At 60.8% G+C, this 24,831-nt stretch overlaps 1 protein-coding gene across 1 annotated transcript in view; it reads right to left on the bottom strand.

Annotated features, from left to right (window-relative positions):
- The window catches only part of PLXND1 (plexin D1), a gene marked incomplete at its 5' end in the record, with an annotated part of 50,408 nt that extends 25,582 nt beyond the window's left edge, over nt 1–24,826 (bottom strand). Inside the window, 8 exons of the mRNA XM_046683529.1 lie at nt 2,521–2,623; nt 3,047–3,155; nt 3,336–3,513; nt 4,985–5,114; nt 5,201–5,301; nt 5,594–5,725; nt 8,523–8,699; nt 23,531–24,826. Coding sequence (XP_046539485.1) covers nt 2,521–2,623; nt 3,047–3,155; nt 3,336–3,513; nt 4,985–5,114; nt 5,201–5,301; nt 5,594–5,725; nt 8,523–8,699; nt 23,531–24,826 — 2,226 coding nt within the window. The remainder of the gene's footprint in view (nt 1–2,520; nt 2,624–3,046; nt 3,156–3,335; nt 3,514–4,984; nt 5,115–5,200; nt 5,302–5,593; nt 5,726–8,522; nt 8,700–23,530) is intronic.
- Nucleotides 24,827–24,831: the final 5 nt, after the last annotated feature.

Raw genomic sequence — 24,831 nt, 5'->3', positions numbered from 1 at the left:
CCACTCCCCCACTTCCTCCCTCTGGGGCCTGCTAGAGAAGGGAAAAGTGACAGGACTCTTAGCCCCTGGGCACCTGCCTCCCCCAGGGACACCTCCCTGGCCTGGACCAAGATGTACCACCTCCTCCCGGCTCCTGAGGGGTCCAGGAGGACGTGCAGACCCCACTGCCCGCAGCCTGCCCAGAGGCATGGCGCCTCGACGGCTAACTGGCGCTTAATTAAAGGCCAATTTAAGCATTGGTTCAGAGCCTCCTGCAGGCCTGGGGGGGCTGCCTCTTTTCCTGATAGATTACCCTAATTCTCTAAGACAGGCCCTCTCGGGGCCCCCACCCAACTCCTGGCCCACCGAGCTGCAGACCTGGGGAACAGCAGTTTATCGTGTGCTGCCACAGAAACACCTCCAGGCTAGTGAGCTCCTATGCATCTGTTAGGACCCTGTACATAGGGCCCCTCTTCAGAGAAGTCCTCCCTGACCCACTCAGCAGAGTGGCCACCAGCTCTGAGGAGCACAGTGGCCTTTAATTGAGCACCTACTATGTGCCAAGTATGGAGTAGGTGCCCTACAGGTGTAATTCCAGATTCCCACCACAGCAAAGGAGGCCCCACTTTACAGATGGGAAAAAGGCACAGAGACGCTTGGTAGCTTGCCCAGGATGACACAGCCACAACTCATACCTCAGGCTCTTTTCATGACAGGGAGGGCAGAACTATGCCTAACTGAGTTCTCTCCCAATGCCTCACACAGATTCAGGCACACAACAGGTGCTCGATAAACGCTGAAGGAGCTGTGTTGAGGCCAGGTCCACCTTGCCCCACCACCCCTCTAGGTTTGAGCACAGGAGGCAGACTGCTGGGATGAATGCTTCATGCCCACAGTCCTTGAGCCCCTACTGTGCGCACAGCCCTGGGCTGGGGGCTGGAAGGAGACGTGGACCCCAAACAAGAGCAGGAGCGCTGTTTGGTCTGGACTGGAAATCCCGGTGCCCAGTGCACAGGCCAGCGGCCTCCCCAGGCTTTGGCGACAAAGCCTCCACTGGCCTCTCTCCCAGCGCCGGAGACCCTGCATTATCGCGTCGCTGCTTTGCGTTAAGCATTGCCCTGCTGTACGCACTCCTCTTCCTCACAGTAGTTCTGAGGCTCAGGCAGGAGGGGCTGAGATCAGAGGTTTCCAGCATGGGCCACGGAGCCACTCCTTGGCACCTGCTCATTGGCACCTGGCACGGGCAGACAAAGCTTCGAGCTTCTCTGAGCCCAGAACTGAGAGGCTGGGGCACCCGATGCTCTGGGGATTGGCTGCTTCCCTGGGAGGCATGCCCAGGGTGACCTCCTTCTGCTAGGAGCCAGTGCCCTGAGGGGTCATACTGACTACCTCAGCTGTGCCATCTGGAAAATGGGCAGGAACATCCCTATCCTGGAGAGATGAGCTGCAGACAGGGACTTGGTGCCCCTTGGCCCCTCACAGCCCTGATAGAAGACAGAGGGTCCAGAAGCCAGGTCTGAGAAGGAAACAGCTGTGATCTCGGGACCCTGGTACCCCTGCCCGGTCCAGCCATCTCCCTGGGTGGGCATTAGCACACCAGCCAAAACCTCAGGAACACCTCTTGGTCATCCCTGGCACGAGGCTGGGATGGCCTTAGAGGCTCTTGAGGCAAAAGCGAGAGGCCACCCTTCAGGTGGACATGCCCCAGAAACTGACTAGAAGCAAGGTAAGAAGTATCTCCATTTGCATTTTCCTCCTGTTGCCCCACTCACTCATCACGGCCCACCCCGTGGAATGATTAAATCCAGCCTGCAGCGGGGGAGGCCTGGCCACCCCCAGCACAGAAGCAGCCTGTGGAGCCCAAGGGCCTGGCGTGGGCAAGAGGACCCGGGAGCGTGTGGTTCCTGAGGCCAGCTTGCCCTCCCCACCCATGGAGAGCCAGGCCTCACCAGCCCCCGGGCCCCAGCACCCGTGGGGAAACTGAGGCAGGGACCGTCTAGCCCAGCTCCTGATTTGGGGGAGCGGGAAAACACAGGCTCCAAGCCAGAGGGGCTTGGATTCAAGGCTGCAGTTGCATTCCCTGGCCTCAGGGATGACCGCCCGGACCACTGCGGGTTGCTGAAATATACTGGAGGTAAAATGAAAAACCAGCCAGGTCGGCATGAGGCGCAGAGAGGGGCACTTCCACTGCAGGCGGGCAGTAAACCGGCTCAGGCCTTCTGGACGGCAGTCGAGCTAAAGGCGTAAAAATAAGCCACACTTTTCAGGTGGCCGTGAGCTGGCCTCGAGGGAACGAGCAAGGCCGTGCACAGTGCTCTGGCTGCATTAGAATGCACAAGTGACACGGGAAGCCATCAGTATGTCCAACAACCGGGGATTGGCTAAATGCACTGTTATGTGGTGAGACTGGCACAGCTGTTAAACCCGGTGCCAAAGAAAAAAAATTTAATGACGTGGGAATGTTCTCAACATGGTACATGGAAAAAGAATTAAAAAGTAATGAAATAGTGGAGGCAAAGGGCATCCCCCAGCCTGGCTTACCGTGGGATTCGGTGAGGCCTCACACCGTGACTGGTTGGAGACACAGGTGTGCTGCTGGGTACACCAGAAACAGGGCCACTGTGCCGACAGGCAGCTGGTGCAGCTGAAAGACATGGGGCCCTCAGACACTCAGCTCCCCGACCCTCACTCCACCCCTGCCCCCAGGAACCGGGACCCAAGACAGGGGAAGAAGGTCTTTCTCATCGTCAGACAGGCTGGGCACTTTGTAAGGTAGTGATTTCCCGGATGCAAGAGGTATGCAAAGGGGAACCAGACAAGCAGGGCCTTTAGGAGACTACATTAAGTGTAATCAAAGCACTTCTCTGCCCCTCCAGCCTGGGCGCTCTCAGAGGCCAGGACTGGGTGATGAGAGTTTGTGCATGATAAATGAGCCGGCAAGCGGACGACTGAGGGTCCTGCCTGCCTCTAAGACACTGCTGCTTTTCTTCCAAGGGCCTCCCTGAGAGCCAAGACTCCTCCCTGGTCCTCTTCCTTCCCCCACCGGAGGCACGCCCCGCCCACTCACGCTGTGTGGGGGTACACTTGTCCAATGCGGCTGCAGTCGTAGATGGTGAAATTGGCCTGGACGATGTTCCGCCCATTGACCCTCACAGACATCTCAATGGTCACGTGGTCTGGAACGGATCAAGGGAGCCGGGGAGAGAAGGACAAAGGGGCAGGGAGTCTCCAGTGACATCAGAGGCCGTGACATCAGGAACTCCCGTGCCTGAGAGTCCACCGTTACGGCCCTTTGGGGCTGGGCCTCTGAGAGCCTGCCACCGGCTATACCCACAACCAGCGAGTGAGGGGCTCACCTTGGTGGGGCGGGAAGGGTGGGAACTGGTCCCTTGGCAGGAGGTTGCAGTAGGCGATCTGGTGGCCGAAGGCAGGCCCCGGGACCCGGGCCACAGTGCGAATGTTGTGCCCATAGTCACAGACCATGTCCATGCCGCTGAGGCTGGGCAGGCTGCCCGAGATCTGCAGTATCATGCCCTGGGGGCGAGAGACCCTCAGCTGGGGAGTGGGGCACTGCCCTCCCAGCCCCACCCCCAGGGCATGCAACCCTGGGAGAAGGGGTGGCAGGAGGGCAGGAGGCCAGGACTCCAGGCCAGAGGGCTACTTCCTACACATGGCCCTCTAGGCCTCAGCTTCCCCATCTGCAAAATGAAACCAATCGTCTTACAGTATCCAAGGAGGCTCTGCATGACCTTGCCCCCGTGACCCCCCCGACCCCAACCCCTAAGACTCTCTCTAATTCACCAAGCTGTTCCTCCCTCAGGGCCTTTGCACTGGCAGTTCCCTCTGCCCAGAACACCCCTCCCAAACACCCCCTTGGCTCGCCTCCTTCATGTTGTTGCTCAGATGTCACCTTGGCAGTGAGTCCTCGGCTCTGACCTGGTCTAAAATGTCAACACACCCGGCACTCGCTCCCCACCCCCTGGGCTCTGCCTTCTTTCCCTCTACACAACTACCACCATCTGGACATTCTGTCTTGCTTATTCTCTCACCCCACGAGATGTCAGCCCCTCAAGGGCCAGGGGTTTGTCTGCCTTGTGCCCCGCTGTGCCCCCAGGCTCTAGAACTGCCTGTGGCATACAGTGGGTGCTCAGTAATCTATTTGATGAATGAATGAATGATGAACCAATGACGGACAAACCTATGCCCGTCTACATGACAAGATCCAGGTGGGAAGCACTCTGTGACACGTAATAATGGGGAGGGGGCACAAAGCCCACCTGCCACCAGAACCATCATCTTCCCTCATGATAGGTGAGGGCACCCAGCCTAGAGACGTCACTGAGGGCAGAGCGGAGTGGGAGCCAGGCCTGTCTGTCCCTCAGCCCCGCCCCTTGGCCAGGGCCTGGAACCACCCCTGCTGCGGGAGCCCACCGTGGCTGGGGAGGGGGCTGCAACAGCTCCAGGCCTCCTGGGCAGAGGTGATGGCCAGAGCCACTTGCCCCCACTCTGCAGATTCATCTGTTTCTGAGGATAAGGAACAGTGGCCTGGCACTTGGTGGCTCCCCTCCCCAGTGCTAGGTCTGGGACAAGGCAGGAAGGCGGGGCTCACTCCCCTCCCATCCTCCAACCTGCCCCCGCCCTCCTGGGACTCCCGGGACTCCTGCGACTCTGGAGCCTGCCCACTGAATTCAAATCCCAGCTCTGCTCTGACGTGGCTCTAAGACCTTGAGCAAGTCGTTTTACCTCTCTGTGCCTCAGTTTCCTCATTACAAAATGGGGATGTAACAAGCATCCACTTCGTAGAGTTGCCAGGCCTAGCGGAGGCAGCAGTGCGCACCAGCACGGGCTGCACGCGGGACCCACTGAGCAAAGCCCAGGCGTTCTCGCAGCTTTCGTGAGTGGCCTCCAGGTCTCCGGGCGCCATGGGCAGAGTCTCCACCTCAGTGAAGGGCGGCTCCCCATCCCGCATCCCCCTGAGCTGGGTCCCGGGTCCCTCAAGACTCACCGGGTACTCCTGGCGCACGTCGATCTCAGCGGGCAGGACGGTCATGGCGGGACACCCACCAGGCCCCTTGCTGGCACTGGTCCAAAAGTGCCACTGGCTGGAGTTGGCACAGTCCTGCTGTAGGGTGCACCTGGAGCGGCACAGCTCAGGTCAGGACCCAGGTGGGCTCCCCCGGCCGAAGCCTCGCAGCCCTAACCCCAGCCCAGGGAGCCTCACCGCGTCTCCAGGGTGCACCAGCCGCAGTAGGCATCGGCCGCACCCACGCAGTCCCCGCAGGTGGTGTGCATGGCGCAGGCGGCGACTTTCACCCTGGCCATCTGGAGGCAGAGGCAAGGGCCCAGCTCAATGGGGCTGCCGGCCCCTCCCCCTGGGGAGTCAGCATGGCAGGGCCATGAGAGGCTGGGGAAACTGAGGCTCAATGCTATCACGGGGGAAACAAGGCTTCCCTGCAGAGGTTAGGTCTGTGCTGGGGTGTGGGGGGAAGGTGAGCAGGCAGAGGGGATGGGGGACGAGGGGGATCCCGGTGGGAGGAACAGCACGTGCAAAGGCAAGGCAAGCAAGAGGGCTGGGCCTGTCCTGGGACTGGGCAGGCCAGGGCTGCAGCCTTACCTGGTGGGATGTCATCAGATAAAGGTACCCGGGGTCTGCTGGGTCAAACTGCATGACATGGTGCACTGGCTCCCCGTAGGCCACTGTCACCACGCGCCTGCTCACCACCTGCATGCTCTCGTTCAGGTTGATCTGTGGGGGTGCCGCACGGCCATGAGGGTGATGGTGTGCTGGGAGGGTGCCCATGGCAGGGGGAGGCAAACACAGGGGAGCTGTCCCTCGGGGGGGACCTGACCCAGGCTTGGGGCTGGGCCTCTCCGTCCTCTCTCAGGCCCTTCCAGGATGGTGGGCACTCGCAGACGTGGAAGGGAGGGCAGGGGGTCCAGCCTCCACACTTTTCCCTCTGCTGTGCCCCCACCAGGAACTCCCTGCTGATTGATCTCCAACACACCCCACGCTGTGAATGCACAAGAACTTTACAGTTTACAAAGATTCCCTGGGAGCCTGTCTGGCATCATGCCTAAGAGCAGGGACTTGGGTTTGAATTCTGGCTTTGACATTTACAAGCTGTACAAATGAACAAGTTGTCCAAACCTCCTCCCCTCTCTGGGCCTCAGTTTCCTGACCCAGTGGGACTACTGAGGCCCCTGCCCCGCAGGGCGTGGGAGCACTAAACGAGAAGGCAGCGCAAAGTGCGGAGGGGCCACGCTTCTCCTTCCGCCTCTCTCATGCCCATTTCATGGATGAGGAAACTGAGGCCCAGAGAGGCCAAGGGACTTGGCAAGAGTCACAAAATGAAGATACCTCAGGGTCACGATGCCAGCCTAGGCCTGTCTGACCCCAGAGTCGAAAGCTGAGGCTGGGGGGTGAGGCCCAAGGTCCTGACAGGAGGACTGGCTGGGACCCGGTGGCGTCTCTGGACCTGCATGTCCTCCTGAGAACTGACAAGGCCCGTCAGAGCCCGTCACACTCTGCCTTGTCAGCTGGCCCTGCACGTCCCCAACATGCTGCCCTTCCGAGGCTCCGCTGGGCACTGAGCTGTAGGAGTGGTCTAGACGCCTCCTGGCAGCTCCCTGGGGCCTCCTACCACCAGGCCCTCCTCTGGGGGCTCCCAAACCATTAAGTGGCTCCCTCCTGCTTACGGAATAAACCTTTTCAGGCATTCAAGGCCCTGACGATCCAACCCCAACTTACTCTGCCAGCCTTGTCTCCACCCACTCAACCCAACACGCATTCCAGCCTCCAGGCCTCTGCCCTGATGTGCTCCCTCCTGGCATCTCGCTCCCCTCCCCCTTCGGCCAAGTGCAACAGAGGCCGAGACCTGGCCTCCCAGTGCCTCTTCTAGAGAAGCTCCCCACGTGCCTCCTGCTCAGCAAACTGAAGCTGCTCCCTCCCCAGGCTCGGTGCCAACCGAGACGGCCCTCCTCCCAGGCGGCCTCTTGGCGAGGGCTGCCCCTGGCAGCTTGGCTCAGGCTCAGCCCTCTCCCGCCACCCCGCCCCCAGGCACCCAGCAGACACTCGATGCATCTCCACTCCTTCACTGTCCATTAGCACCTCCTGGGCCCCGGGGCCTGGGCTGGCCGTAGTGATCTAAGCCCCGAGTAGGGACAGGCACTGCCCAGCACAGGGCAGTGAGCAAGGAGGTCCATGCAGAGGGACAGTGTGGGCTCTGGGCCCACGGGACCCATTCAACCCCAGCTGCCGCTGTGTGACTTTGGGGCGGTCACTTCTCCCCTCAGAGCCTCAGCGTCCTCACCTGTGAAATGGGACTCACGGCTCTGCCTCCCTCACAAGGGTGTGAGAATTACACAAGACGATGCCGTTGGCATGCCCTTCGAGGCTGGGTAGACAGTGCTGCCTAATAACTGCAGCTCCACGGGCCAGGGGTCGGGAGACTCCTTGCTCTCCACACGCACAGGCATCATCACAGCGGACTGACCACAGTCCTGGACAGTCTGGCTCATTTTCCCCATGACAGATGAGGAAAAAGAGGCTCAGGGTGAGAAGGAACCACGCCCAGGTCACAGAGCTGGGGGCGGGGAGCCAGGATTGGAATCCAAGTATCCGACCCCAAACACAAGGCCCACTATCTAAGAACCCTTAACAAGGGCCTCTAAGGCTGAGGAGGATGCCCCCCCCCTCACTCCCGCCTGGCATCTTACCCACCACTGCCAGGGGGCCAGCAAGGGTCCTGGGGCAGGCGGGCTAGGGCTCCAACCCCCACCCTGCCCACCCAACTCCCGGCCCTTGGCGTCTGCCTGGGCAGTGGAGGGAATTGGATTATTGGATGGGAGGCAATTAGCCCAGGGCCTGGTGCAGCGAGGCCGCGCCAGCAGCCAGCCTTCCTGAAAGGCAGTGGGTGCCTGGTGCGGGGAGCGGGGAGCAGGTCCAGGCCCTCACCCGGGGGCCCCGCCAAGTTCTTCCTGCCCAGAATGGGAAACCCGGGTTCCTTTCCCCCTCCCAGCTCCAGGAATCTCAGGGCCAGGCATTGTCACCTCCAGACACCAGTCATGGGGGGGCTTCAGAGAGTGGCTGGTGGAGTGGAGGAGGAGATGGCAATGAGAGCCCCCACTTGCCAGGCTGTAGCCTGGCCCCTGTCAAAGCCCCACAACAATCTCGAGAGGCAGGGCTTACAGCCCTTCACAGACAGGGAAACTGAGGCCCAGAGAGAGAAAGTGCATTGCCCAAGGTCAAAGAGCTAGCAAGTGGCAGAGCCCAGAGCCTTGACCTCGGATCCGCCTACCTCAGAGCCCCGGGTGAGGAGACCTGAGAGAGGGGTGCACTCTCGGTCCTAGACTCCCCTCTCTCACAACGGGCCACACACCGTCACGAGCAAGAGTGGAAGAGACAGACATGAAAAATACTTTGTAAACTGTAAAGTGCTGAGCAAACGGAGAAAATGAAGGCTACTATTGGACCTGTAGAGGCCATGTGCACAGCCTGCCCCTCTCCCGCCCCCTCAGCTGCTCCGCCCCTCCCCCAACCCTACCTTGAGCAGCCGCCCGCTGACGGTGCCCAGGAAGACCACCGTGTAGTTGCTGACGCTTGCCACGGCCACGGAGGAGAGACCGGGGGCGCGGAACACGGGTGCGGCCTTCAGGGGCTGCAGGACGGACAGCGGGTGCTGCAGGTGCGCGGCCCCACAGTCCAGCTGCTCCGGCTGCAGCTGGAAGAGAAGCAGCACATCAGACCTCAGTTCTGGAACCTTCTTGGGCTCCCTGCCTGCACCGCATGTATCTCAGGCCCCAGCAGCAGAGCTTTAAAGTCCTGCCCTGCTTTATACGCCCAGCTCTGGGCTGAGGCCCAGACACAGCACCCCATCCCCGACCCCAGACCAACCCCTGACCTCAGCCTTGGTCACGGAGCTGCCCGTGGGAGATGACGGTTCACGGCCACAGAATCCACACGGGAGAAGTTGCGTGAAGGAGGCAAAGGGCTGGTGAGGGGACAAGGTTTGCAGGGGGCCAGGGAGGGCGGGACAGGGTGAGGCCTACACACCCTCACGCCCTTAGAGCTGCCTCCCTCCAGGCTAGTCAGAGCTGAGCAGAGCAGAGGAGCCCACGCCAGACCACCCAAGGCCGTCCTCTGCCTCAGCTTACCTGCTGACACCCAGGAGGTGTCCCTCCTCTCTCAGCTGTGTCTCCACAGCAACCATGGGGTTTCCTCCTCCAGCGCCCCTGCTCTGACACCAGCACCAGCACACCAAATTCCCAGCAGCTCACCAGACCCCAGGTTGAGGCCTCTCCAAACTGAGGCCCTTTCCTCCTCCCCCAAGCACACATCCCCTAATGTGCCCACACTACAGATGGGTAAACGGAGGCCAGGTGTGTCCAAATGCACAGTCCACATCAGCCGGTGCCACCTCAAGCGGCAAACCAGCCCCTCCTCACAGGAGCAGGACAACTGCGGCTGGTGACCCCAGTCCCTGGCCGTCCCCTGCACTTGCTTCCACCTTTCCCACCTTTCTCTGGGTCTTGGTGGTCCTTTCAAAGGTTCCTTCTGCAATTTGCACAAAGATACAAAGCAGGCCTCCAGGAAGCACCCTTGAGAAGGGAAGGGCAAGTCCACAAGGCTGCAGACACAGGAGGGTTTAGAAGAGGGGACAGGAGGACACAACCTCAGCATCCCACAGGCCTGAGCACGTAAATTATGCCACATGGTCCAGGAGAGCCACCCCCACCCCTCAGCGACAGCACAAATCTGCATCGATTATGACAGAAAGAAGTCTGGCTGAGAAAAGTCACAGGATGTCCTGGAGCCATTTTGGTAAAACTGGTGCGTAAACAATAAAGTAACAGCCACGACAGTAACCATAATAATGAGCCGCAGTTACTGGGAACTGACACTGCTCCAGGCCCGTGCATAAACTGCCTGAATCCTGGCAGCCCTATGAGGCCCCGTGTCACAGATGGGGAAACAGGCTCAGAAGGGAAGTGGCCAGCTCCAGATGACCAGCCGCGATGCCAGGCCTCCAGGATTGAAGCTGGCGGCACACAGGAGCCCGCGCCTCTGCCCTGGATGCTGGGACGTGGGCCTCGAAGGCTCTGAGCGGGGACTTCGAAGGTCACGAGAATGCAGCATCATCACTGGCTTTAGGGTGTGGCTTTACAGGGCTTTTTCTTATCTGTGCTTTCTGCAAGCCTGACATGTTGACCACGTGCTGCATGGGTTTTGCAACAAAAACTCAGCTGGTTTTCAAAAGAAAACAATACTGGGTCCTCCGTCCTTGGGCCGATAAACACAGTTGCGGCCCAATGGGCTTCTGGGGAGGCTGTTTCCTGGCACATCCCTGGGGGTCACGCCCCGAGCCCAGAGACGGGGTGAGGCTGGGGATGCCCTAGGCCAGAACCCACGAGGGGGCATCTTCCACAGGATGGCTGGGGGTGACCTGGGCACGTCCCACCACTTCCCTGAGCCTCAGTTTACTCAACTACAAAATGGGCATGTCTCTGGTACCTGCCCAGGGGCTGGGATGTGGAAGTGGCTCGGGGCCTTTGCGCTTGCTGTTACCTGCCTAGAGTGACCTCCCCAGACTGTCTTGGACATGGCGCCTTCTGTCCTCCAGCTCCAGACCCAGCCTGCCAGCCTTCACCGTGTGCGCCCGTGCTGGGGGCCAGCCCTGGAAAGAGGGTGCTACCCCCTGTCCCCAGATTCCTGGCCCGCCCCCTCAGCTACAGGGAGGGGGCTCCAGCAGGCAGGGGCAGTGGGCGAGGGCTGCATGGGGGCCTTTCCCTGAAGGTGACGGAACTTTTCCTCACTGACTATGGATTACTCGCGTCCTTAAATGAGAAGTTGTTGTAGACTTTCGCCCAGAGGACATGTGTCTCCTCCCTGAGCTCCAGGAGGGGTGGGAAGGAGGGGTGGGGAGGGGACCCCGGAGGTCCCGGTCCTGCGATGGGGTCCAGGGGGAGGCAGGCACAGGCACCCAGCTCGGCCGGCGGGGGGTGGCTGCAGAGGTCAGGCCAGAGCCACTGTCACCCCCGGCCCCTGACGTCCACAGCCATCAATTCTGCACCAAAGGAATTTTCTACAAAGCCTTGCCTCCAACTTTTTTTTTCTTATCCTAAAAATAAAATTTAAAAAAAACTTAAAGGAGAAGTAACGGACCGGCCGCTCTGAGTAATCTGTACTCCAAGGGGAGGCTGACTCCCTGGGGAGACCACAGGGCTGCAGGCTGGCTGGCTGGCTGGCTGGAAATGACCAACGGACGGACAGACGCTGGGACATGAGGCCCTGGGCCTGGCAGGAAGGGGAAGAGACTGCAGGCCCAGCAAAGGGGACAGCAGGCTTGGGGATGGGCAGCTTGCCTGAGGGTGGCCTCAGCTGAACTTGGTCTCCAGGGGCAGTCAGCTCCGAGGCCCCAAATCCCACCCCGACATCGGCACCGCCTTGCATGTGCCCCACCCCCGGCCCAGGCCTTTCCACACCGCATGGCTGAGCGCAGGGGCCTCTGGTCCCCAGGCCACCTTCCCAAGCACAGAACTGGTCACCCCTCCCTGACATAAAGCCCTTCCCTGGCTCCCGGCTGTCCTCAGGATGGAGCCTGGCATTCCAGGCCTTCATGATCTGGCCCCCACCAACTACTCAGGTCCCAAGTCCCACTTCTTTCCTCCGCCCTACCTTCTGCTCCAACCACACCAACCTCTGCAGCTTCTCAAATGTGGCCGTGCTTTCCCGCGAGGGCTCCTGAACCTTCATGTTGTTCCCTCAGCAGCCAATGCCCTTCCCACACTTCTGAGCCACTCATATCTCCCCTAGCCCATCAGTCCCCTTTGCTTTGACTCATGCACTTCCCTCTGCCAGGCGTGCCCAGGCAGCAAGTTTTTAGCCACCCTTCAAGATGTGGCTCAAACAAAATCTCCCCTCCTCTGTGACACCACTGGCATTTATCACAGTAGCATGTGCATGAGCTCCTCCAGAGCAGAGACTGTGCTCTGGGGTGAGTGTTTACTAAGAAAGAAAATTAATTTTAACTAAAGTGTGAATGACTGTATTCAGCTGTTTCCTTTCCAACCAGAGAGACTGAGAACAACACTGCCGTGCCGGGTACTGGAGAACTGAGGATAAAATATGGGTTAACTGTACATCTGCTGTGTGTGTGGCACCACAGGGGAGGCAGGTGTTCAGGCCCAGACAACACCTGGCTGCTAGTTTTCGTTCCTCTAAGAACTTAATTTTATCCTGCTCTAAAATGGGATGAGGGGCCCACCTGGTAGCACAGCAGTTAAGTCCACACGTTCCACTTCAGTGGCCCACGGTTCGCCAGTTCAGAGCCTGGGTGTGGACCCATGCACCACTTGTCAAGCCATGCTGTGGCAGACATCCCACATAAAATAGAGGAAGATGGGCACAGATGTTAGATCAGGGCCACTCTTCCTCAAAAAAAAAAGCTGGTGCAAAAAAATTTTTTTAAAAAAGGGATGAGCAACTGCCTCCGGTCTCAGCTCTTTTCTAAGAGCAAGACACCCCTTCCCCCTCCAGCTGGCTGCCTCCTGGGGCCAGAGCTCAGTTCTGCCCACTCTCCCATTAAAACTCTGACATATTGATTTCACTACCAACTGTAATTGTGTTGACTTTTTCTCCCCAGGAAGCCATTTGGAGCAAGAGCTTCAAGAGCCTGGCTTCTCAGGCCTCCCACATCCTGCCTGCAGACCCCCCCCACACCTCAGTCCTGCTGCAGCTGGCACTGCGAGGAGGAGGCGGTGTCGGTGGCGGGCACCACGGCAGGTTGCAAGACCCAGCGGTTTCGTCCCAGGTGCAGACTGCACTGGCTGTTGGCGCTTTGTGCTTGGGGCGTGAAGGCACCTCCCCGCCTCAAGGTTCTGACTGCAATCGACCCGCGATCCCGGTAAAGCGAGGAGCTGAAAGCACACAGTCCTCCCCTTTGGTCTGAAGCAGCGGGCTGCGGGTGGCCGCTCACCCACCGCCCCCCACTGCAGCAGAGGGAGCTGCTGTTAAACCGGCAAAACGCTAAATGCAACGCGGGATGCTGGAAGAGGAGGGGCGCTCCGGGAGTCCCGCCTGGAGTTTAGAGGAGGGCTCAGTCCAATGTGGGTCTCCTCCTTGTGACAAATGTACCCGAGTAAGACCTTGGCGATGGGGAAACCGAGGGGAGAGTGTGCAGGAACTGTCTGTACTACCTTTGTAACTTTCCTGTAAATCTAAAATTAGTCCAAAGTAAAATGTTTATTTAAAAAAACAATGCAGGGGCCAGCCCAGTGGCACAGCAGTTAAGTTCACACATTCTGCTTCGGCAGCCTGGGGATCACTGGTTTGGATCCCGGGTGTGGACCTACACACCACTTGTCAAGCCATGCTGAGGCGGTGTCCCACATAAAACAGAGGACAATGGGCACGGCTGTCAGCTCAGGGCCAGTCTTCCTCAGCAAGGCGGGGAGGATTGGGGGCGAATGTTAGCTTAGGACTAATCTTCCTCAAAAACAAAAAACACAAACAAAGCAGGTAGTGTCCCCTCCATAGCTCAACAGCATTCAGTGGATCCCCAGTGCCCTCAACATAAACTCAAACTTTGCTCCTGGGCCCTCAAGGCCCTCTCCACCTGGCCTGCCCCTCTGCAGCCTCCGTTGAGCCCCGTCCTGGCCAGCTCCTCCCTCAGCTCAGACAGCTGCAGACGGGCCAGGAGAACGCCCCAGAGACAGCCCTAGAGGAGCGCAGCAAGCAGAGAGAGGCAGGTCTGTGGTGGGGGTCTGACGGGCACAGTCTACAGATCTCAGAAGCCTGGGCAAGACAGAGGGCCACTGGACTCGCTCGGCCGCAGCTCCAAGGGTTCAGGGGAAGCGTTCTCAAGGCTGCCCACCAGCCGCACACATGACTGGGTCAGGATTTGAGGCCATCCCTGCGACTCCCAAACCCAGCTGCCTCCCTCCCACCTCAGCAGCTTCTCAGAACACCGCAGCCATGGAGCTACCACTCCACTGAGCTGACCCTCCACCGAGGGTAAACTGAGGCATGGAAAGAGCCATGGGGCTACTGTGTGCTGGCACTGGGAGGGGCAGGATGGACTCGGCTCTGGGGGCCCTCTGGCAACTGCCCCTACGCCAAGGAGGAAGCCGCTTGCCGCCAAAGGAAATACCAGCACCTCCCAGTGAGTGATGCGGACACTCGCTTCCTGGAGGCCTGGGAAGGGAGGATGGCCAACCAGGCCAGCGAGCAACAGTCAGGAGGCCTGGCCCTGAGCCAGAAAGGAAAAGCAGCACCTTGAGGAAGCCAAGGCACAGAGAGGAACAGAGGCTTCCTCAGGACACACAGCACAGTAATTCCCCACCTGGCGCAGGCTGCTGGAATCAGGCAGAAAAACAGACAAATGGCAATGGACACTACAGCTTGGGTTGACCGTTCCAGAGCTTCAGAGAGGCCTGCCTCGGTTTCCTTGACCCCATCTCTGGAGGAAGTGGGTCACCCCATTCCAGGGCACTAAGGTCATCCAGGCTAGCTGGCCACCCTCTGGAAGGGCCACATGAACCAGCCAGCCAGGCCACCCTGAGGACGGTATGTCTGTCTACCCACAACTGGCATGCTGAGCCCTCCCGCCATCCGGACATAGCCTGGAGGGGCAACTCCCTGCTGAGGTCTGAGGATGGCCTGGACCAGAGACCTGCTGTGTGCAGGCACCCAGAGTCACCTCACAGCCACCTGGGGCACACACACTCTTCTGTGTCCCCATTTTATAGACAGAGGAACTGAGGCTCTGGACATGCTAAGTCTCACAGCTCTTAACTCTTAACTGTGCGACGCCCCACCCTCTCTGAGCCTCAGTCCCCTCATCTGTAAAATGGGGACAGTCAGAGCACCCATCACAGAGGACTCCTGGAAAGGGCTCAGCCCGCAGCAGCTCTCAGTACTAGGCACTGTAGGTGCTCAATTAACGCCCCCAATTAGCTAAGCAGGCCACCAGGGCAGAGGCTCAGGGACGCCAGAGCACAGGGGAGCCCCCCGGACAAGCCGCTCCACCACTTCCTGAAGTCAAGCATCCGAGGCTGGACCAGCAGCGCCACCCTCACCGTGCATGGGGCGTCAGGAGCCCATGGCCTGCCTGGGAGCTGCTGCCACAGCCGCTGACTCAAGCAGCCGTTGTTTTGTTAGCTGGACACGGCCCCCCAGACACCCAGCTCCCCCTTCTGAAAGCTGTTTCTCATTCTAGCCCAGCCCGGCCCCATTTCCAGCCCTCCCCCCCGGTCCCAGAGGAGCACAGTGTGGGATGGGCAGCCAGCGATCCTTCCCGGCCCCGCGGCCTCGGGAAAAGTCACTCCCGCTCGGTGGGGGCGGGGTGGCAGAGCTGCGCTCAGCCCCTCCTCGGCCTGGACCACTTCCGTCCGCTTCTCTCCCGAAGGGGAATCAGGCCAGGAGGAGCTGAGAGCTGCAGCTGCCTCTCCGGGCACATTTGGCCCCTCTCCTCCTGCCTGAGGGGCCTGGAGCCTGAACTCACAGCCTCTCCCCTCCCCTGGGGGTGCTGGCCTCGGTCCCAGAGTCACCACACAACTGCTTGTGGGCGCAGCTGAGGGGACAAGGCTGGCCTGGGACCCCCAGCAAACATCTCTGGGTTGGGTCCGTGTGCTGGGGACATGGAGGTGACACATGGGTCCTTCTCTCTAGTTGCCCACATCCCAGTTCAGAGACCACGCCCAAGTCAGGAAGGGACAGCTTCATAATAATAACAATACAGTCATGTCGACAACATCAGAAGACCCAGCTACCATTCACTCTGTGGAGACCTCGGCCTGCATAAGCCCATTTGACCCTCACCACCCCCTGACAAGGTGATGGGGAAACTGAGGCACAGAGCGGTGAAGCGACTTGTGCTGGGTGCCACAGCCAGCACGGCCCGCTGCGAGCCTCCAGCGCAGGCAGGCTGGCTCTAGAGTCCTCAGCCTCCAGCACAGCCTCTCCACCACGGCTGCAGCCGGCGCTGCCAACAGCCGCTGGAATTTGGCCGCTTGGAGCTGGAAAGGCCCTGGGTTGCAACTGGAGAAACTGAGGCCCATCAAGGAGATGGCCACTTCTGCAGGGCTCAATCAGCTCAAACACAGCTGGTGGACGAGCCCGGAGGGGGATGGGGCAGAGGTGGCTGCCGAGCTGGCACAGCTCCTTTCCGGCCTGGCCTGCACCTCAAGGCCTCCGGCCCCTGCACCCAGGATTCACCGATGGAGCAGAAGGCAACTCACGCCCACAGGCCTGGCCGGCCTGGTGATGGAGTCAAGCTTCCTCCTCCAGTGGTGATTTATCAGGTTTCAGGGCACAGTGTGGTAGCCTGGGCCGGGTAGGCCTTGCTCGCCTGGCAGACCTCGGTGGCCCGAGTGTCAGCAGGAGGGGGCCGCCTGTTGGGTTCGGCCCTGGCCCAAACACAGGCTTTGTGAAGAAGAAAATGGCCATGCTCTGGAGGTAGCCAGGATCCAAATCCTCGGGGCTGGCACCTGGAGACTTCCCGGGCCTGTCCCCACACGGGGACCGGCTGGTTTCCACGGCAACCCCCACACCGCTCTCAGAGCTGGAGAGGCCCTCAGGAGTCACCTGGCCCAGCCGCAGTGGGGGCCCTGGGAGAGAGCTCCTGCCAGCGCCTGGCGGGACTAAGGAGGGGCTGGCAGCCACGGAGGCCCTTCTCCAACCAGATCGACTATGTCATGCTTTTCCCCAGAAGCCTTGCTGGCTTCCTGTAGCCCACAGGACAGCATCCAAATCCTTGGCTGGCGCCCCAGACCCCTACACTCTCAGTTTCCTCTCCGCCTGCCACCCAAGCCGTGTGCTACCAACTCCCTGGGCCTTTGCCCCTGCCGTGTCCTCTGCCTGGAATGCCTTCCCCGGCCCCATCTGCCAAAGTTCTGCTCCAATGCCGGCCTCCTCCAGGAAGCCTTGCCACTCCCCCATCGAGGCTGGTGGGCATGCAGCTCTGGCTTGAGCGTATCTTCTGTCCTGATCCCTCCCTGACTGTCTGGGGGCTCCTGGAGGGTGGGCAGGGTCTGACTCATCCCTTTTGGGGGTTGCCATCTAACAAAGCTGAGCCCCCTCCTACACTGCCACTCTCCAGTGAGCTCTCCCCTGGGTGCACAGGCAGGCAGGAGCTGTTGTCCAGGAGGCACTGGGCGAAGATGGAGACAGCTGCCGCCCTGGGGAACAGGAGCCCACGCCCGGGGGGGCCCCAGCCTGGGACCACGCTGGGCCTGGGGGTGGGGCAGCTCTGCAGACCTTACTGGGAAGCTCCCACACTCCCCACGGCAGCCCCAGCAGTGGCAGAACTTCCCTGGGTCTAAGTTTCTCCACCTTTAAGAGGGACTCCTTCACCCCTTCCCACTGTGATCTGTGGCTCCCACCCCTTCGGTCAGGGTCTTTGGAAGAACCAGGGAGTAAAGGTGATGAGCACAGGCTCTGCAGCCAGACCCCTGCTCCACCTTTTACCCTCTGTGTGACCTCAGATGAATCACTTAGCCTCTCTGGGCCTTGTTTTCCCCTTCTGTAGATTGGGGATAACACTCATCTCATTCCATTTCTGGGGAATTAAAAGACAGACTATATGCAAAGGGCTTTGCAAAGTGCCTGACAGAATAAGTTCCCGAGAAACAACAACAGTACCAATAATAACGATGCTGATGGAGCAGGTCTGGTGAGAGAGTGAGGGCTTGCTTGCCACCCCACAGCCCAACTCAGATTGGGAAACTGAGGCCCAGAAAGGGGAAGGGACCCCTTGGGCCCGGGGCCTCAGGCCCTCGTGCTCCTCTTCCACATACACTGGTCTGTTCCCCCTCCAGCAATCAGGTCACTGACCCGAGCCAGCTCCTTCATCGCCATGAAAACTGGCTGCCATGGCGGGCGCATTGGACTCTCTAGGGAGCTGAGCCGACTCACACACCCCTCGCTGAAGGCCAGGCCGCCCCGTTCTTCGAGGCTGAGCCCATTTCCCTGATGGGGAAACAGAGGCCCAGAGAAGGCAGGTGACTTGCCCGAGGCTATAGCTAGGAAGGTACGGAGCCAGGGTTTGGACCCAGGGAGTGGGCACCTGGGTCTGGCACTCACCCACCACTCTGGGCCTGCCTGGGTGTGGCAGGTCTCAATGGCAGGCATGGTCAGGGCCATGACAGACCCTCCATCCACCCTCCTAGCGAGCACTGGACAGTGAGCTGCTGCTCTGGAGGGGAAGAGGTGGCTTGCCCAGCCCCAGGGCCCAGAACGGTCCACGGCTGGGGTCAGTGTTGAAAGGGATTTGTCAAGACATCATTCAAACTGACCACACCCCTCATTTGCACACCCAAGGGGCCAGGGAGCTCGCTCCTTCCAGAGGTGACCAAACTCTCAGGGATGAACGCAGCTAGGTGCCCCCTGCCTCCCCCACTTCCTCAGGAGGCCTGATCAGCCCCGGCCTCCGCAGATGCCCCAGCTGCCCTCACCCCACTCTAGAACTGAGTCATGGCATCATCAGCTCCCCAGCTTCCATGTGGGGCCTGCGTGGAGGTGCTATCACAGATGGGGGTTTTGTACAAAGGGCCCCACCCAAATCTCCACGGGAGAGGGAAGTAAGGCAGAACCCCGGGCCGAGAGCTCACGGCTCACATCGGCTGTCACCCGAGTGGGCTCTGGGCCCAGACAGCCAGGCCGCAGAGCCCCACTCCTGCTAACCAGCTGTGTGACCTGAGCCTCAGTTTCCCCATCTGCTGGGGATAACAGCACTTCCTGCCTCAAGGGAGGCTGTGAGATCCAACAGGCGTTGGTGCCTGTGAAGGGCTGGCACAGCGTTCCTGCTCAGCACTGGGAGTTTGGCGATGGTTACCATTCGGCCCCAGAGAGCCAAGAGGCACTCACCCTCTGCACAGCCCTCAGCCCCACCAGACACTCAGCATTTGCCCCATCATCAGCAGTGACACCAGGCCCGCAGTGAGAAAGCATGAGGCCCAGAGAAGGTAAATGACTCACCCTGGATCACACAGCCTACAGGTGGGAGAACGGGACTCGATGTCAGCTTTTCCCTCATGTACCTGGGAGGGGAGACTGATGACATTTCCAGGCAGAGAGGGATGTCAACCATCTACCGGCCCAAGCCCTGCCTGTCTCTCTGGCCAACCCCGCCGAACCCCCTCTCCTAAGTCCTGTCAAGGGTCTCTGTTTGTACCCTTTGCCACGGGGAGCTCACTCCCAGCCCCCAGCCCAACTCTAAATGTAAAGCCCATCTCGGGAGCTGTCTTCCTCCACCTCCACACAGCATTTCAGCCCCTAAATTGGCTCAGAGACGCCTTCTTGCCGACGAGCACCCACCTACCGCATGCCAGTTTAAAACTGCCTGAGGGTTTTTTTCCACCTTTACTATAAAAAGACACCTTGAAAATGCAGCACTGACATCTCCCTGTCAAGTCTTCTTTGTGATTTAAAAATACAAATATTATGGTCACTCCAGGGTTGAGGGGAAAGATTCAGGGGAGTTAGACTCAGCCTGCCCTCCCATTGCTGGGTGACCCTGTGCCTCAGTTTCCCCCAACAATAGCACATGGCAACTTCTAATTTGCTGTCACCTCAAACATGAATCGAAGAAAGGGATCCAAGCTACACGCAATGGAGGTGAATTTCCTCACTCGCTTTCTCTCTCAAAATAGTCCAAAGCCCCAAATATGCCAAAAACAATCCGGGACAAAGCTGGAGCCCTCCAAAGGCAGGAGGACACGGTCCCGCCTCTGACGTCACACCTCAGCAGCTCCTCCCTCCCCTGGCTGGTCCCCAGGGGAAGTGGGCAGCAGAGGCCAAGACTCCACTGTCTTCAAGGTGGAGAGCAGACGACAGAGCCCCCGGGAGAAAAGCGGGGACGGCCCGACCACCCGGCCAGCTCCGGAGCCGCAGGCTTGACAGACCCCAAAAGCACGAGCGGGAGGCTGCGTGTCCTCACCTGGAGGTCAGACGTCCCTGGAGAACAGACAGAGGGGCAGAGTCCAGGCCCCCAGCACCGAGACCACCTGGTGCTGCTGCTGGAGAAGTCAGGCCAGGCGGGGCCAGAGGGAAAGGGGTTCCAGGCCCCTGGTACCTCCCACACCACCCCGCCCCCGGCCAAACTCATCCTCTCCCCCGAGACCCCCCTGCTCTGTCACATCCCCACCCCGACTGCACCAACTTCTGTCCCGAAGCTGGGCAGACCGGGCAGCTTCCTCCCCTCCATCCTGCCCGTCTCCACCTCTGGGGTTACGTCCTGGCATCCAAAACCCACTGCTTCTGTCCACGCCCTCAGACCAGGCCCGTACCATCCCCCGACAACAAGGCCTGGCCCACTGCCTCTGCCACTGCACCCAGTGCCCACCACGGGCCCTGGCACACAGCAGGTGCCCAAGAAATGTTTGCAGATGCAAGATGGACCAGCCTCCCAACTACTCTCCCTGCGTCTCGTCTTTCCTTCTCACCAGCCACCTAAGGACTTTCTAAAACAATCATATGAAAAATCATCACAGTAACTGCAAACACGTGCTGGGCACTCCATGCAGAGCTTAGGTGTATCATCCCATCTAAGCCCCACAACAGTCCTGTGGGGCAGGGCCTTTTATCATTGTTCCCATTCTACAGAGGGGGAAACTGAGGTGCTCATTCAGATCACATCCCTCCTCTGGATAAAACCCTTCATGGCTCCCCATGTCCCCTGGATACAGTCCGGACTCCGCAATGCAGCCCACCTGCACCCCATCCTGCACCAGCACCCACAGGCTCCGCCCACTGCCCCAGCCCCCAGGACCACCTTTCCATTGCTCTAGCCTGCCTCGCTGTGTCCTCCGTCCATGTCTTTGTGCAGGCTGTGCCCTCAGCCTGGACCTTTTCTTCTGCCCCAGCTGGCCCATCTGCCTCGGCTTTGATATCACCTCCCCCAGAAGCCTCGATGCCCCTCACCAGGCTCCCCCACCACGTTCTCCCATCCCAGCACTCACGCCCCTGGGCTTAAGTGCCTGGCCACGTGTCTGTCCTCTGCTCACCTGCAGGGTCCATGAGAGCAGAAACTGAGTCACCACTGGTCCCCAGCACACAGCACAGGGCTGGGCACACAGCAAGCGCCCAGGAAATGTTTATTGAGGCTTCGATCTGAGGCCAGAGGTGGGAGATGGGGGGGTCTTTACTGCTGCACAACAAGCCAAAATGGGTCACTGCTGCCCAGGACCAAGCCCAGACCCGTGCTAATAATGGCCCTGGGGCAATAACAACAACAACAACAGACATCTATCAGGTGCTCACCACATGCCAGGTACGAAGTGCTTTATAGTAATTAATTCACTGAGCCCTTAAAACAATCCTTAGAGATTTATTTTTATTGTCCTCACTTTACAGATGAAGAAACTGAGGCTCAGAGAGGTTAAATCACTTGCCAAGGTCACACAGCTGGGAAGCGACAGAGTAGGATCTGACCCAGGTTCTTAGCCTGTAACTGGGGAGTTGGCAGCAGGCCAGGCCCAAGAATAACCACCCCCCCCCACGCCCGCAGCTGTGCTAGAGGCCCCGACCCTGGGGCCTTGGACACACCTGGGAGACACTGCCCCTTGGCACTGGCCTGGGCCCACAGTCGGGGATGGGGAAGGGGAGAGGGCTGTTGGGGACATAGGGAGAGTGGCCGAGGAGAGCCGGGAATCCGCCTCGCCTTGGGGTGGGGAGGAGGCCCTTGGCCACTCTGTCCCTGGGGTGGTGTCCCTGGAGAGGCCCTGCCCCCCTAAGGAGAGGGAAGCCCCAGCCCCCTCCAGCAGAGTGAGTCACTGCGCCAGGCCAGGCTGGGGACGAGAGACCGTGGGAACCAGGACGGCTCCTGCCAGAGGGGGAGGGGGAGACCGCGGCGGCCGGGTGAGGAATCCCACAGATCAACTCACACTCAGGGCCTGGGTGGACACGCAGGCCTGGAAAGGCTGGAGGAAGGCCTGGGGCTGGCCCAGCCTCGACCCTGGCCCCAGCAGGGTTTTCCCTGCACAGGGCAGGGTTTGGCTCCCCACTCACCTCCTCGGAGCCTGAGAACCCCAGAACAAAGCTTGTCCCCTCAAACACAGCCCACTGGGGGACGTAGCTCTGGGCAGGGGAATGGTGGATGCTCCCGCTGTGGCGCTGGGCAGCCAGCCCCGACCTGGCCGACCCCTGCGGTGGCAGAACTGCTCCCCGGGACAGTCTGCCCCACCCACCAACCGTGACCTTTATTTCAGGGTGGCCAGCCGGCCGGGCTCCCCCTGTGTCACGTCCCCCCAAGGTCAGCACACCCACTGATCTCAACTTGGCCCCCTCGCCACTGCCCAACCCAGCCCCAGACACCTCGCCCCATTCCCACCCAGCTGCGGTGCCCCTACGCCCGGCCCCTCCTCATTCCCTGCTGAGCGCCACGGCCCTCTCTGGCCCCTGCACACCGCGGTGCTGCACACAGGCCTGTCTACCTCCCTCTGCTCTCCGGGCCCCGACACCTCCCCCCGCTCATCCACAGGGGACTCCTCCAACACACACACACTGAGCTCCATGTCTGCAAGGCAGCAAAAGCTCAGGAGCATTACAAACACAGATGCTGAAGCCAGATAGCATGGATTCAAATCTTGCCTCTGCTAGTTCCCAGCTGTGTGATCTTGAGCAAGTTACTTAACCTCTCTGTGCCTCAGTTTCTTCATCTATGAAACAAGGATGAGAACACAGCCCATCTCAGGGGGTCATTATGAGAACCAGAGTTATGCCATGTGATGTGCTGAGCAGGCATTCCACAAGTGTCTACCCCACGGCCTCTATGCCTCGTACATGCTAAGTGCTCAATAAATATGGGTTGAATGAGTGAATAAAAGCTGACCTCAGCAACACACCTGTTTCCCAACCAGCGGCCTCCCCAGAGTACCTGCTGGTTCCCAAACACCTGTGTCCCCTGCCACACACGTCCCACTGCACGGCCAGGCCCGCCCTGTTGCACCAGTGTCCCTGCAGCACACACATGTCTGCCCTACACTCCTGCACGACCCAGCTTGATGACACAAAAGTCTGGTGCACATACCCCTATCACTCCCACCTTGCCACCACCCCGCACATCTGCAGGGCCCTGGCCCACACCTGCATGCCTCCCCGCACACCTGCCACACCCGTGCACACATCTGCCAGCTCCCAACGGCAGCCCTGAGAGGCCCACACCGCCAGATCAGAGGCACCTCTGGTCAGACACGCACTCACCCGCTGTGCGCTCAGCCAGCGCCTAGACCCCCACGTGCACACCCGGGCTATATACGTACCTTTGTCTTTCTTCAGGGAGCACCTAAGTACCACCTGAAACCGGGACTCCGCGCACCTACGTATGCGCACCTGTAATCCAGCACACGTGAGCGCCTGCACGCGCACTCCTGGGCCATGTGCCCCACCTCGGCTGACACCTGTATCCTCGCGAGCACACCTGGATCCCCGAAAACGCACTCGTGGCCCAGAGGACACACCTGGATCCCCACACACGCTCACACCTGTGGCCGGCTCGGCGCACAGCCCGCCTAGTCAGCCGCACGCTGTCCCCCCGGCCCCGTCGCCTGGGTGTACCTGGATGTTGCGCTTGCGCTCGCAGGCCGGCCCGGTGCCCTGCACCACGCTGTCGAGCACGGCCACCACGTCGGGCGCGGGCTCCTCGAAGCAGGCGGTGCGCGCGGCGCGGATGGCGGCTTGCACATCGGCGAAGCGGAAGGCGCAGAGCGCTGCCGGGGCCGCGCGGGCCGCGGGGGGTCCCTGGGGCCGCTCGAAGACCGCGAAGAGCAGCTCGCTCGCGGGGAAGACGGACACCAGGCGGCTGTAGAGGTCGCCGCGGCCAGCGCCGCCCGCACACTGCAAGCCCAGCTGGATGTAGGACTCGGTGAGCTTCTTGGCGTCGCCGCCGGCGCCGCGGGGCAGGCAGATGCGCGCCAGCAGGCTCTGCGCCTGGCTCTCCTTGTCGCCCGCGCGCGCTTCGCTGTTGAGCGCCAGGTACGCGTAGGACGGGGCGCCCGGCGGAGGGTCGGGCGGGTGCAGGAAGGCGCGCACGAAGCCCAGCTTGTGCTGCTCCTTGGCACCCTGCTTGATCTTGAGAATGTTGTCGTCGGAGGGGTTGAGGTCGAAGGTGAAGAGCTTGGCCAGGTCGCCGCGCGCATCCAGGGAGCGGATGGCGATCTCGGGCGTGTTCTCGAAGCGGTGGTCCTCCAGGCTGCGGTTGCGCGGGAAGAAGGCGCTGCCGTAGCCGGTGTACGTGGCGCCCACCAGCAGGCGGCTGCCCCCGGTGCCGGCGGCCGGCGGCAGGACCAGCCCCACGGTGGACGCGTTCGGGTGGTTGGCCGCCACGTTCAGCATGCTGGGGAACACGGTGACGGGCTCGGCGGGCGGCGCGGCGGGCGGGAAGCGCACGGCCACGGCCGAGATGTTGCCCCTGCGCCGCAGCTGGCAGAAGCCCTGGTAGATGGACCCGCACACGACCACCAGGCCCTGGCCGGGGTCCAGCTGCAGGATCTTGTTGTAGTTGTCGGTGAGGCGCCGCGGGTGCTCGCACGAGGCCTGCGGCAGCTGCGGGGCGTGACACAGCGGGCTGTCGGCCACCGGGCCCACGGCCGCCTCGGCCTCCAGGCTCAGGTTGGCGCCCGACAGCTGGTAGAGGCGGTTGACGGCCGCCAGGTACACCGTCCCGGCCGCGCCGTCCAGGGCGAAGTTGTTGGTGGGCGTGGGCGAGGGGAACCGGCGCTGGATCTCCAGGGCGCCGGCCCGCGCCGTCCCCAGGAGCAGCAGCAGCGGCAGCAGCAGGGGCGGGCGCGGCGGCGGGCCCCGCGGCCCCGGGGGCGCCCAGAATGGCGGGCGCGGCGGCGGCGGCGGGGGACTGGCCG

This window comes from Equus quagga, chromosome 1 (genome assembly GCF_021613505.1).
Source record: "Equus quagga isolate Etosha38 chromosome 1, UCLA_HA_Equagga_1.0, whole genome shotgun sequence".
NCBI classification, from domain to species: Eukaryota; Metazoa; Chordata; class Mammalia; order Perissodactyla; family Equidae; genus Equus; species Equus quagga.
The sequence above is the reverse complement of the archived record's forward strand: the minus strand, read 5'-3'. Positions and strand labels throughout refer to the sequence as shown.